The sequence below is a fragment of the Bos indicus genome, chromosome 3 (assembly GCF_029378745.1).
Source record: "Bos indicus isolate NIAB-ARS_2022 breed Sahiwal x Tharparkar chromosome 3, NIAB-ARS_B.indTharparkar_mat_pri_1.0, whole genome shotgun sequence".
NCBI classification, from domain to species: Eukaryota; Metazoa; Chordata; class Mammalia; order Artiodactyla; family Bovidae; genus Bos; species Bos indicus.
This window is the reverse complement of record NC_091762.1, coordinates 55,315,853-55,328,906: the sequence shown is the minus strand read 5'-3', so window position 1 is coordinate 55,328,906 and position 13,054 is coordinate 55,315,853. Positions and strand designations below refer to the sequence as shown.

Genomic DNA, 13,054 nt, shown 5'->3' with positions numbered 1-13,054 from the left:
TTCTTAGAAACCAACCATCATGTATGAGCTATTCTAATACAACTACGGAAAGGCTTTAGAGGATGACACTTCAACACAGGGAGGGTCAAGGAGCAGAAAGGTACCAAAATGCAGGTGAGAAACCATTATGGAAGTGCACCCTCCAGGTCCAGTTAGGGCTGAAACAGTGGCCTAAGTGACTCCTTCACAAATTAATGACATATAAAATTTTGAGCAAAATTAAATGGCTGTTACAAGCCATTAAATTTTAAAGTGGTCCATCATGTAACTGAAACAGAAACTGGTTCCAGAAAGTATGATGTTGCTTTAATAAAGTCCTAAAATATGTGGCACTGGTTTTAAGACTGAGTGATGGGCCTCAAGTAGCCTACAAATGATGGCTTGAAGGACAGTGAGAAGTGTTATTAGAGACTATAAAAAGATATTTTATATCACACAAAACATATTTTTTGTATTATGAATTATTTCACTTAAAAAAAATAATAGTAATGGGCACTCTTACTTGATGACTCAGTAGAGAGGGGTACAATATGGCTCCAAAAATGACAGTTAAGCAGTATCTGGTCTTGAGTTTAAAATTAAAGGGAGTTAGTGACAATGGGATGCCCTAAGTTTCAAGAACACATTAATATTAAATATTAAGTACAAAGTTGTCCAGAAACAATTCTAAAAGGGCTTGTTTCTAAAGTTGTCTGGTGACTATTTAAACAAAAAGCTATTCAAAGTGCTTGTTCAAGAAATGTTATAGCCTAAATACTAAAAACTTTGAGGCAGTGTAAAATTTCATGGCAAGTATAATCAAACTATGTACACCAAAATTATTTATTAGAAGACATATGATGATGCTATCTAAATATAAATCACTATGAACATCAATCTCTCAAATGTTTAAAAAGTTACAAATTTTACGCCCTCAGTGGACTACAGAATATTTGCCCAGCTTAATTTCTTCTCTATCTCCAGAGTATTAGAGATAAAAGTTGAACTGAGCTGACAAAAGAAGAGCATATGCCTTTAAATCAAAATGATGATGGAAATCTGATTTATTATTAATATATGACAATGATATATGTTTCTGTATATATGTACATATGTGTATGTATTTTTAAAATTTAGACTCATGGAAAGTCATGATCAATTAAACTATTTTCAACATAATTTGGCTGATGGTAACATCAGCAAAATGGAACTTTCTGTTTGCAGACTCTTTCTTGCTTGCCTCCTCTTGTCTGGTCATGAAATATATTCTTCACTTGCAGGGCATCATATTATACATTTAACCACAATACCTGTGAATGAGGCTACTGTGTATGTTAAGACAAAAGTTTGTTATATTTTATGTCAGAAAACCCAGCATCACAAACAGATATTTCTATATATAGAAAAGTTTAATCAGATTATACTTCAAATTTTTCAGGCCTTCAAATCTAGCCTAGGGACTCCCCTGGTGGTCCAGTGGTTGAGATTCCACCTTGCAGTGCAGGGGACATGGTTTTGATCTCTGGTCGGGGAATAGAGATCCTACATGTCATGGGGCAACTAAGTCCACATGCCACAACTAGTGAAGTGAAGAAGTGAAGTCACTCAGTTGTGTCCGACTCTTTGCAACCCCACTGACTGTAGCCTGCCAGGCTCCTCCGCCCATGGGATTTTCCAGGCAAGAGTACTGGAGTGGGGTGCCATTTCCTTCTTCAGAGGATCTTCCCAACCCAGGGATCGAATTTGGGTCTCCTGCACTGCAGGCAGACTCTTTACATCTGAGCCACCAGGAAAGCCACAACTACAGAGTCTGTGCACCACAATGAAAGATCCTGTGTGATGCAACTAAGACCAGATGCAGCCAAATAAACTGGAAAAAAAAAAATTAGCTTACATCGTTAGAATGAAAAATACCATTTTTGATGCTGTTCAATAATAATAATAAAGCAAAATTAAAAGGAAATTAACTGTCTTTGGTTAGAGATAGAAAAAAAAAAAAAAAAAGTAAAATTTAGGATTCCAAGCACTAAAAAGAATGTAAGACTTGAGAATTATATCTTCCTTCTCCAGTTACTTAATTTTATCCAACTATCTTGCTAGTTACAGCAGAAGTGAAGCTGATGGAAAGACTGGAAATATAATACAGTATTTTTCCACTATTTCTTTTTAAATGGCAACAGAAGTTAAGAGAACCAAGAAACTGAAATTCTAATTAATCTTCTGTCTCTGTCTCACTCTTACATATAATCAGTTCAATTTTACTACTTGGTAAGAATTAGAATGCTCTCATTTAACTTGGGGGTCAGCAAACATTTTCTGTAAAGGGCCATAGAAAACATTTTATAAAGGCTTTGTGGGTCCAGAGGCCAAACTGAGGTTATTATTATATGTATATATATATATGTAATTAAACAAAAAGAGAAAAATCCACTAGTTTTTAATTGATTAAGAATATAATAATGACCGAATATAATTTGTTATAATACAATTTCTACTACTAGGAATAACAGAATTCTCTTTTGAAGGGATAACATATCACTTAATCAGAGTTCAAAGTTAGTGTTCCTTAACCATCAAAAAAAATTTTTTTTCATCAATTACAAATGGTCATCTGTCAGTGTTATATTAATAACATTTTATATATCTTACTTTTAAAAATGTCTTCCCTCATGCAGACAAGTACAATCAAATACTGACATTAATCCACAAGCATTTCTAATAGAGCATATTCACTGTTTGGAAGGCATTTATAGAATCTTATTACATTCTTCTGATATTTGCCTTTTATCATGTCACTATATTGTAGATTAAAAAATCACTTCTAATTAAAGGTTAGGTAGAATCTCCTTAATTGCAGTTAAGCAGCTTTAAAATATGAAAATTTCCTTTGCACTTGTATCCTGGTCTGAAAAACACTGACTAAAGTTTGAGTTTGGAAAATATATCCACTGCAGATTTGGGTGGGAATTAAAATCTTAGTTTTTGTTTTAACTTCTGACAACCATGAAAGTACATAAGATGTATTAAAGCAATTTGACATTACTTATGTTTTAAATAATGCTAGTTGTCAAACTGGCTTTACTACAGTGTAATCAATCACCACTTTGCCTTTGCAGTTCTAGATTGAATTTATTAATAAACACTAGCAACTCTGCAGGAAAACCTAATTTCTGAAGCCATTTGTGTTCAACAGTAGTGGCTGAGGGCAATACTGGCTCAGAAAAACTTCAACCTTGCCCCAGAGCTTTAAAAAAGGTCACAAGAAAACTTTGCCATTATTAAGTTACCAAATGACTGTGTGGTTGGGCAAGTCAAGATACTCAGCTTCTATTTCTGACAAAAATTTATAGAACTGATGACAGTTAAGTCCATGAGACTGAATGAAATTCACTACTGACATTATATATATGGATCAATAACATGTGATGAATTCAAACCTTTTCCACAGCATAGCAGATAAATAATACAATGGATAACTATACACTTGAAAAATCTTCCATTTTCACAATCTTTATAAGTTTGTCCAACTAAGTCTTCTGCACTACACCTTATTTTTAACACATCCTAGCAGATTCCACTTCAGGTTGTACTGAATCAGTATTTTGGCAATTTAATTTAGAAGTAGTTTCTCCTGTAGTTGTTCCATGCAGCTGATTCAATCTATGAAACTCTGCACTGACTCTGTGAATAAACAAATCAGCAATATCAACAACACCTGTCTAGTCATCAAGAGTCTAGGAAAAATACTTGAAATAAATTATCTTGTTTTTAATTTACTACTGATGTCACTGCCAACGTCCTCAACTCTTCAAGCAACTGTTTCTTCTGAGAGGCTAGCAGTCTTAACTAAGTTTATAGTCTCTGGACACATTTCTTTAGCTATTACAAACACACACAAATAACTCATCATTGGTAAATGATCTTCCCTGTTTGGCCCACAAATGAGCCACTCAGAAACTTAACTGCAGCCTTATTTTTATTCTTTTACTTTTGTGAAGAAATTCAGCTGTGATGAGATTTTCTACTTGACATTTTCTAAATTTTATGATCACTGTTTTCCTGAATTAGCAGTACTGTGATAAGTGCTTAGCCTGATAATGTCAATTGTCTTCTTCTGGTGTATCTATAGTATGGACCACATGATAAGGACAATGATTCGCCATTTCATCCAGTTACAAAACTTATGCTCTGCTGCTAAGTCGCTTCAGTCATGTCTGACTCTGTGCGACCCCATAGATGGCAGCACACCAGGCTCCCCCGTCCCTGGGATTCTCCAGGCAAGAACACTGGAGTGGGTTGCCATTGCCTTCTCCAATGCATGAAAGTGAAAAGTGAAAGTGAAGTCGCTCAGTCGTGTCCGACTCCTAGCAAGCCCACGGACTGCAGCCTACCAGGCTCCTCCGTCCATGGGATTCTCCAAGCAAGAGTACTGGAGTGGGTTGCCATTGCCTTCTCCAATGCATGAAAGTGAAAAGTGAAAGTGAAGTCGCTCAGTCGTGTCCGACTCCTAGCAAGCCCACGGACTGCAGCCTACCAGGCTCCTCCGTCCATGGGATTCTCCAAGCAAGAGTACTGGAGTGGGTTGTCATTGCCTTCTCCGACTATGCCTTAAAAACATGACTTTCAGAGTTCTTTTTTTTTCTCATTTTGACTTGATGGGTATGCAATGGTAACAAAATAAATAAATAAGAGTTGCAGTATGGAGGTATGCCTGGCACTCAAAATGCTGCGGATTTATAACTGGGATTTGTAGTGCACTGAGCGGCAGTATGATGTGATGAGAACAACATGTAAGGTTTCTTTTTTTTTTTTTCATTTTAACTGGAGGCTAATTACTTTACAATATTGTAGTGGTTTTTGCCATATATTGACATTTTCTTTTACAACCACTAAACTCTGCTATGCAACATGAAAGCAGCCACAGACAATACATAAACAAATGAGTGTGACTATATTCCAATAACATTTTATTTTTAAGTTTGACTTTGATAATATTTTCACATGTCCCCAAATATTATTTTGATTTTTTAACTATTAAAAAAATGGAAAAGTCATTCTCAGCACACAGGGCATATAAAAATAGGTGACAGGTCATAATGGAACTATGGCAGTGGAACTAGACTGCTGGACTACTTAATCCTCAGTTTCTGCCATCTCTAAAATGAAGATATACCTCATAGGTGTCACTAAGGAAAAACTGAGTGAATATGTAAGTCATTTAGAACAGTGCCTAGCATATAAGCTTATTAACTGTTAATATACTTACTGAGTAGAATGTAATTGCAAATGGGTTTCAATTGCTACTAACAACTCTGTATGATTTAAAACTCCCACTGGAGGTCTGAGGCAAGCAGCCTACTCGGATGAATATTGCACGTGCTCCAAAAAAGACACTTCCACAGTGTAACGCTATCCATGTTTCTGTTACACTGCCCACAAGCCTGCTAGCAGTTTCATTCTTGAGTATTTCAAACCTTGAAGTATTATACCTTTTCTCAGGTGCTGGAGACAACCCCACCATAAGAAAAATTTCTGAACAGACTATCTCTATCCTAAAGTTATACTACAGATCTAGATTAGTGAGCAAGTAGGAATAAAGTGAAATTTTAAGAAGCAGTATTTTGGGCAATAACAATTTTACACTAGAAATTCATAAATAAATCAGTCTGTATGAGCAAATGAAATTTAAACCAATCTTTTTTTGATGACTAAAAGGCCTTGCATGAGACTCAATACCTCTATAAAGACATACCTTTATTACTGCAAAATCATTCATGCTTATCTAATTTCATTCCTCTGAAACAAATCATGTTTAAATATAAGAAAATCACAAAAGGTAGATTACATTTATTCATTATTTCCATATGCACAAGTGTGCATCAAATATTTAAGCCAAAAAACTCAGGAAACAAAGGACTAAAGGCCTTTCCTTCTGGATTAATTACCTCCATTTTAGATGTCCATCCTACCCCACATTATGAAGTATATGTGTTTCTATAGACAGTAAAATATGGTCTCTGATTTTACTCTCACTTATTTCCTTTCTTCTAAATCTATTTGCTTTACAAAAAAATATGTATTACCTGTAAGAGGAAAAAGTAAAAATGTATTCATTAAAAGAGAGTTTGGAAAATATACAAAAGCAAAGTACCCAAAAGAGTGTTTTCAATTAAAATCATAGTAACTGCTTACCTACAACCAGGCCACATTCAGGACAGATCATATCACCAGCTCTGTAGTCCTCCACTAGGATCGCATCTGGATGGTTTGGACATGTGACTCTTGGAAGAGCATCCAAACTACGTGGGAAAAAAAAAAATTTTTTTTTAAATATCCTTCTAACCAATATGCAACACACTATTAATCTTTCGGAGGGGGGAAGAGGTGGATTCTGAACACTTTCCCAATAAATTTACAGTACATTTACACTTATAAGACATTTAAGCTCAGATTTCAAAGTAAACATCTTAGTTACTTTAAATCCTACTTAGTAATTAACAGATAATACTGGAACTGCCTTTTGTAAGAATAGTTCCTGGTTTGCAGAATGGAAGGTTTTAAAAATGTAAACAGAAAACAAGCTTTTTTTTAACATGCAGACTACTAAAATGTTTATAAATCTTGATTGGTATGGAAATGACTACCTACCATCATAACACGGAACATATACATATAACCATCTGGTCTGCGACCTTTGACACTTCTCTGGTGAGAGAATAAATTTCAAGTCTGTGTTTTTCTACTCGCTGGATACCTTAGTAATAAACTTGAATGTACACTGAACCTAAAAAGGATACAAACCAAGGTGGTAGATGTGGCTCTGCTGAACTTAGGATGATTTCATTTAGTCCAGAACTGAGTTTGTTAGCACTCAAGAAATGACTTCAAAAGCTACTTTTAAATCTATTTGTGATATTAATAATTTGCTTATTTTATTTTGAAAGTAAGGCAGTATGGGAAAGACACATCAGCCGTAAGTGACCTGAGAGAATCGGTTCTAAAAACTATCCAAGATATTTAACATAGATTTAATAATTATTTCTATGGCTGTGGTGTCTTACAATCACAAATGTCTGCTATCATTGAAAATAAGCTCTTTTTAAAAGTACACTTGAAGTAATACAGAACAAGCTTCACAAACATATATATAAAAGATAACATCAACTATTCTTGAAGTATGTAAACAGGTATCTGTGGTTTTGGATAAAGTTTCTCAAACTAGCAAACACAGTTCAGAATGGTAACTTTCAACAGAGGTAATATCCACTGAAAAACTGATAAAATAATCCATATTCCCAAATGTACACGTTCAGGTTAACCAGAACACACCTTGAATCTTCTCACTGGGAAAACAGGGAATGGAGGTTTAGTTTATATTCATGCTTATTAGACTCTTAAGAGTCCCTTGGGCTGCAAATCAAACCAGTCAAACCTAAAGGAAATCAATCCTGAATGATGCTGCACCTAAAGCTAAGCTAAAGCTCCAATACTTTCGCCACCTGATGTAAAGACATAACTCACTGGAAAAGACCCTGATGCTGGGAAAGACTGAAGGCAGGAGGAGAAGGGGGTGACAGAGGGTGAGATGCTTGGATGGCATCACTGACTCAATAGACGTGAGTCTGAGCAAACTCTGGGATATAGTGAAGCACAGGGAGGCCTGGTGTGCTGCAGTCCATGGGGTTCCAAAGAGTTACTGAACAACAACATGCTTATTCCATAAACTTCTACTAGGAAAATATTTTCATAAATTATAATAAATAAAACATTAAGAAATTAGTATAAATTATTTTTTTAAAACTGTGTCAAAATAAAGGACAGTGTTAGAAAAGTAACAGTAATTACAAATGTGTACAATGGGCAGCCATGTGGCACACAGCATTCAAAGGACTGATATATTTTGTACTATTAAAAAGTAGAATATTGTGTGCATGTATATGTATATAAAAATGATATGGGAACAACTCAAAGATATGCTGAATGAAAGAGTAACATAGGGATTTCAGAGAAAACTGAAAAAAGAACTACAGTTATATGCAATAACATGAGTAAATCTCCAAATGCTGACCAAAAGACACCAGACACAGAGGAATACATACGCATTTATATATAAAGTTTAAGTTAGGCAAAACAAATCTATAGTGTTAAGAATAAGGATGTGGTTTTCTTTGAGAAAGAGTACTGACTGAGGGCATAAAGGAGGTTTCCAGAGTGCTGCTGCTGCTGGTGGTATTTGATCGAGAGACTTGGGTGACAGCTACGTGTATGTGCTCACTTTGTAAGTGAACTGCACACTTAAAATCTGTGTGCTAAATAACTTCACAAAAAAAGGTAAAAAGCGAGAGAGCATTCATTTTTTATATTAGACTACTTTTTGGAAGGAAGAGAGGTTAGGATTATATGCATATGTTTGTGAAACCACAGAATCACTAGGAAAACACCAAGAAACTGGTTACGATGACTGCTCTGGAGAATTAGATGGTTAGGAGTGAGGGAAAAAAGAAACTGCTTTTCTTCTTGCTTTTTATGATTTGCATGTGTTACCTATTCAAAGTAAAACTGTGCTCAAGCAGTTAACTTTTAATTAAATAACCCACAAGGGTAATACAAAAGAGGAAGCACAAGAGTAGGGCAGTGGGGGAAGTAAGGGAAAGAAACGAGAGGGAAGGAATGGAGTAAACCACCACCACTGACATTAAAACACCTTAGGCTGCCTAAGAAGCCACGAAATTCCAAACTTCATTTTATAGCTATCCTTTACTGGGTGCCTACTATGTGTCTGCGGCTGCTGCTGCTGCTAAGTCACTTCAGTCGTGTCCGACTCTGTGCGACCCCACAGACGGCAGCCCAGCAGGCTCCCCGTTCCCGGGATTCTCCAGGCAAGAACACTGAAGTGGGTTTCTATTTCCTTCTCCAATGCATGAAAGTGAAAACTGAAAGTGAAGTCGCTCAGTCGTGTCCGACTCCTAGTGAGCCCATGGATTGCAGCCTACCAGGCTCCCCCGTCCCTGGGATTCTCCAGGCAAGAACACTGGAGTGGGTTGCCAGTTCCTTCTCCAATGCATGAAACTGAAAAGTGAAAGTGAAGTCGCTCAGTCGTGTCCAGCTCTAAGCAACCCCACGGACTGCAGCCCACCAGGCTCCTCGGTCCATGGGATTTTCCAGGCAAGAGTACTGGAGTGGGGTACCATTGCCTTCTCTGACTGTGTGTCTAGTACTGTACATATATTATTAATCTTCATTAGCAACCCTTCAAATTAAGCATTACCTCTATTTTAAAGATTATGCTCAGAGAATGATTTTCCTGAAGTCACAGAACTAATGAGTGGTAGAGTTTAGATCTGAACTCATAACATTTGTGTTCTTCTCTGTGAAAACACCAAGCAGTTTCATAGTCCAGTAACTGTCCCTCTTTCTCAGGGGAAAAAAGCTATCACAGAAATACTAACATCCACCTTTGTTCTCATGGGTAGAAAAAACTCAGAGATGGACAACTGCAATAAGCCTAGGAAGAATTTATTTCAAAGAAATATCTGAGATTTTTTCTTTTAAAAGAGAATAAAGCACACAAAGGAAATGTATTTTTTTTTGGTAAAGAATCAATCAAGTGAATTTACTATATTTAACTACTACACTATGTTATAATAAAGCCCCAATATAACCATATTCATAGTAGATCTGCCATAGGAGAATGTTATATATAGGTGTCTTTGGGAAGCTAGTTCTCCATTTACCTACAAGGAAGCCTAACCTGACAGAGCCACACCCAAATAGAATGATTGAGCATTTAATCACAGAATTACAATCAGTAAACAAGTGTCACTGGCCTTAAGAGTTGTTTCCAAGTAGTTTAGTTAAGGCTGCCTCCTGCCCCATCTTTTAAAAATACAGTAACATAAAGTAGTAAGGCTTGGTACTCACCAGAAAGGGCCTGGACTACTCAAAGCTTATTATTTTGTGATGATGGTTTTCATCAGGAACTCAATTCCAAAGATGAGAACAAGTTCAGAAAAATTATGCCAGAGTTACCTTGGCTTCCAGAAGCTACAGAACTTAATCTGATACGTTTAATACATTATGAGTTACCAAGTGTGATACCAGGAAACATATCTGAGATTCTATACTCTGTTCTAATACTAACCTTGGAAAAGTCAACATGGGCATGACTCAGTTTACACTTAGGCAAAAATCCTAATATCTACCTCATACTAGTCATGAGAGACATAATTAGGGTCTGCAAGCATTTTTCATGTCACAGGATTAAAGGCTGTCTCTAATGGCACTGTATGCATTTGCAGTAGGTATCAATCAGTACATCACATTTTTAAAATATATTAGTGACTTTCCTGCTGCGGCTGCTGCTAAGTCGCTTCAGTCGTGTCCGACCCTGTGCGACCCCACAGATGGCAGCCCACCAGGCTCCCCCGTCCCTGGGATTCTCCAGGCAAGAACACTGGAGTGGGTTGCCATTGCCTTCTCCGAGTGACTTCCCAGTATACGTTAATTTTCTGCAGGCAAAATTTTCTTCAGGAGTATACAGATGACATTTCTAAAGAAATCTCTTAAGGAGACTTATCAACTCTTCAGAAATGCCTTAGCTTCCACTTCAAAAGGCCTCGGGGATGGCTATCAGTTTCCATCAGGTTTACCAACGCTGACGTCCCTAACTTTTTGCCAGATGGATAAAGGCCTAGAACTAACCCCTTCCCGCTCTCTAGAAGAGGATTCAAGGACCCTCGGCTGGCAGACCAACAGATTAAAAAAAACAAGCGTGGAAAATTTAAGAAAAAAGGACAGTTGGATCATACGCAAAAGACCCGAGGCCAGAGGCTGGGGACACCGGAGCCCCTCCACACGATAATGCCTGGGTGAGAAAACGACCAAGGACGCTGGAGGAGAAACGCCGGCGGCTCGTTACCCCCTGCGACACCCCTGACAGCCCTGCGTCTGGATGTGCCTTTGTCCCGAGCGGCCAGCGGCTCCGGCTGCCTCTCCCCGCACTTCCGAGGCGTTCTGCTCGATGAAGCAGCGGGAGCGGCCGCCCTGCTAGCCCCGGCACTCGACGCCCGCCCTTCAGCTGGCTGGGCTCTACATGACGTACTAACCGGCTGGTAGACGCCATCTTCACGGCCACTGCGGCTCCAGCTACAAACAACGACAGACGCAACCTCAGACAGGAAGAGACAGTGGCGACGAAACGCAGCGAGACTGGCTTTTATAGGCGAGTCGCCCACGCAGTCGTAATAGGGCGTGGCTACGGGTCCGGAGAAGAGCCAAGAACAGTGAGCTCGGGTACGCCCCGTGCTTTGCGTTTTGTTATTTCCCTATTCACTTTCGGTCATTTTCTATGTGGCTGGGCAAATATAGGAAATCACCCGGAAAAATTCCCAAGGGCACCCTGCAAACGTGCTGCACCAGAGATACCCTCAACTTGACTGAGTTACAACACAAAATACTGAGCTTCGTGGAGGGGGCAAAGCCCCCATCAGTTCAGTTCAGTTCAGTTCAGTCGCTCAGTTGTGTCCGACTCTTTGCGACCCCATGAACCGCAGCACGCCAGGCCTCCCTGTCCATCACCAATTCCCGGAGTCCACCCAAACCCATGTCCATCGAGTCAGTGATGCCATCCAACCATCTCATCTTCTGTCGCCCCCTTCTCCTCCTGCCCTCAATCTTTCCCAGCATCAGGATCTTTTCAAATGAGTCAGTTCTTTGCATGACCAAAGTACTGGAGTTTCAGCTTCAATATCAGTCTCACCAATGAACACCCAGGACTGATCTCCTTTAGGATGGACTGGTTGGATCTCCTTGCAGTCCCAGGGACTCTCAAGAGTCTTCTCCAACACCACAGTTCAAAGGCATCAATTCTTCGGCGCTCAGCCAGATTCTTTATAGTCCAACTCTCAAATCCATACATGACCACTGGAAAAACTATAGCCTTGACTAGACGGATCTTCGTTGACAAAGTAATGTCTCTGCTTTTTAATATGTTGTCTAGGTTGGTCATAACTTTCCTTTCAAGGCAAGTGTCTTTTAATTTCATGGCTGCAATCACCATCTGCAGTGATTTTGGAGCCCAGAAAAATAAAGTCAGCCACTGTGTCCACTGTTTCCCCATCTATTTGTCATGAAGTGATGGGACCACATGCCATGATCTTAGTTTTCTGAATGTTGAGCTTTAAGCCAACTTTTTCACTCTCTTTCACTTTTGTGAAGAGGCTCTATAGTTCTTCCTCACTTTCTGCCATAAGGGTGGCGTCATCTGCATATCTGAGGTTATTGATATTTCTCCCCGCAATCTTGATTGCAGCTTGTGCTTCCCGCAGCCCAGCGTTTCTCGTGATGTACTCTGTATAGAAGTTAAATAAGCAGGGTGACAATATATAGACTTGACATACTCCTTTTCCTATTTGGAACCAGTCTGTTGTTCCATGTCCAGTACTAACTGTTGCTTCCTGACCTGCATACAGGTTTCTCAAGAAGCAGGTCAGGTGGTCTGGTATTCCTGTCTCTTGAAGAATTTTCCACAGTTTATTGTGATCCAGACAGTCAAAGGCTTTGGCATAGTCAATAAAGCAGAAACAGATGTTTTTCTGGAACTCTCTTGCTTTTTCCATGATCCAGCGGATGTGGGCAAAGCCCGCATCCCCGAAGGCTAAATACCCCTCCCCCAGCCTGGAGTCAGCTACTCCAGTTTGACCACAATTCTTACTTGGCAAAGGGGCGATTCCACCAAGGTATTTAGAAAAAAGAGAAATTCACTTAGATCAGCTCCAACAAGTGTCAATTCAGGCTCTATCATCAGCTAGCAAGCTTCTTAGGCACGTCCTTTGCACTTTGGGGTAAGCGGTAATAGTATATCTGCCTTGTGTACCCTTTTAGAATTGGCAGGAGATGAAACAAAAACCATATGAGATCACTGTACCTGTGAGGCAGGGAGATGTGGGTCCTACCCTGACTGTTGTTTTCATGATCTTTGCAAATGCGGCATAGCTGAAATATAGAGAACTTAGCAAAACTGGTTAGATACTGCAAAAGGTCTCTAGGTTTATTAATTAGCCAAACTAATGTCAGA

General features: G+C 38.8%; 1 protein-coding gene across 2 annotated transcripts in view; it reads right to left on the bottom strand.

Moving 5' to 3' along the window:
- Positions 1–11,214, bottom strand: part of GTF2B (general transcription factor IIB) — a 31,069-nt gene extending 19,855 nt beyond the window's left edge. Inside the window, exons 1-2 of one of the 2 annotated variants that reach the window (XM_019957143.2) lie at positions 11,085–11,214; positions 6,172–6,278 (exon numbers count right to left, since the gene is read on the bottom strand). In XM_019957143.2, the coding sequence (XP_019812702.1) occupies positions 6,172–6,278; positions 11,085–11,101 (124 nt within the window). In that variant the 5' untranslated portion in view covers positions 11,102–11,214. Of the gene's footprint in view, positions 1–6,171; positions 6,279–9,900; positions 11,040–11,084 lie in introns of those variants that run through there. The other variant, XM_070786167.1, reaches the window with a different exon arrangement.
- Between the last annotated feature and the right edge of the window lie 1,840 nt (positions 11,215–13,054).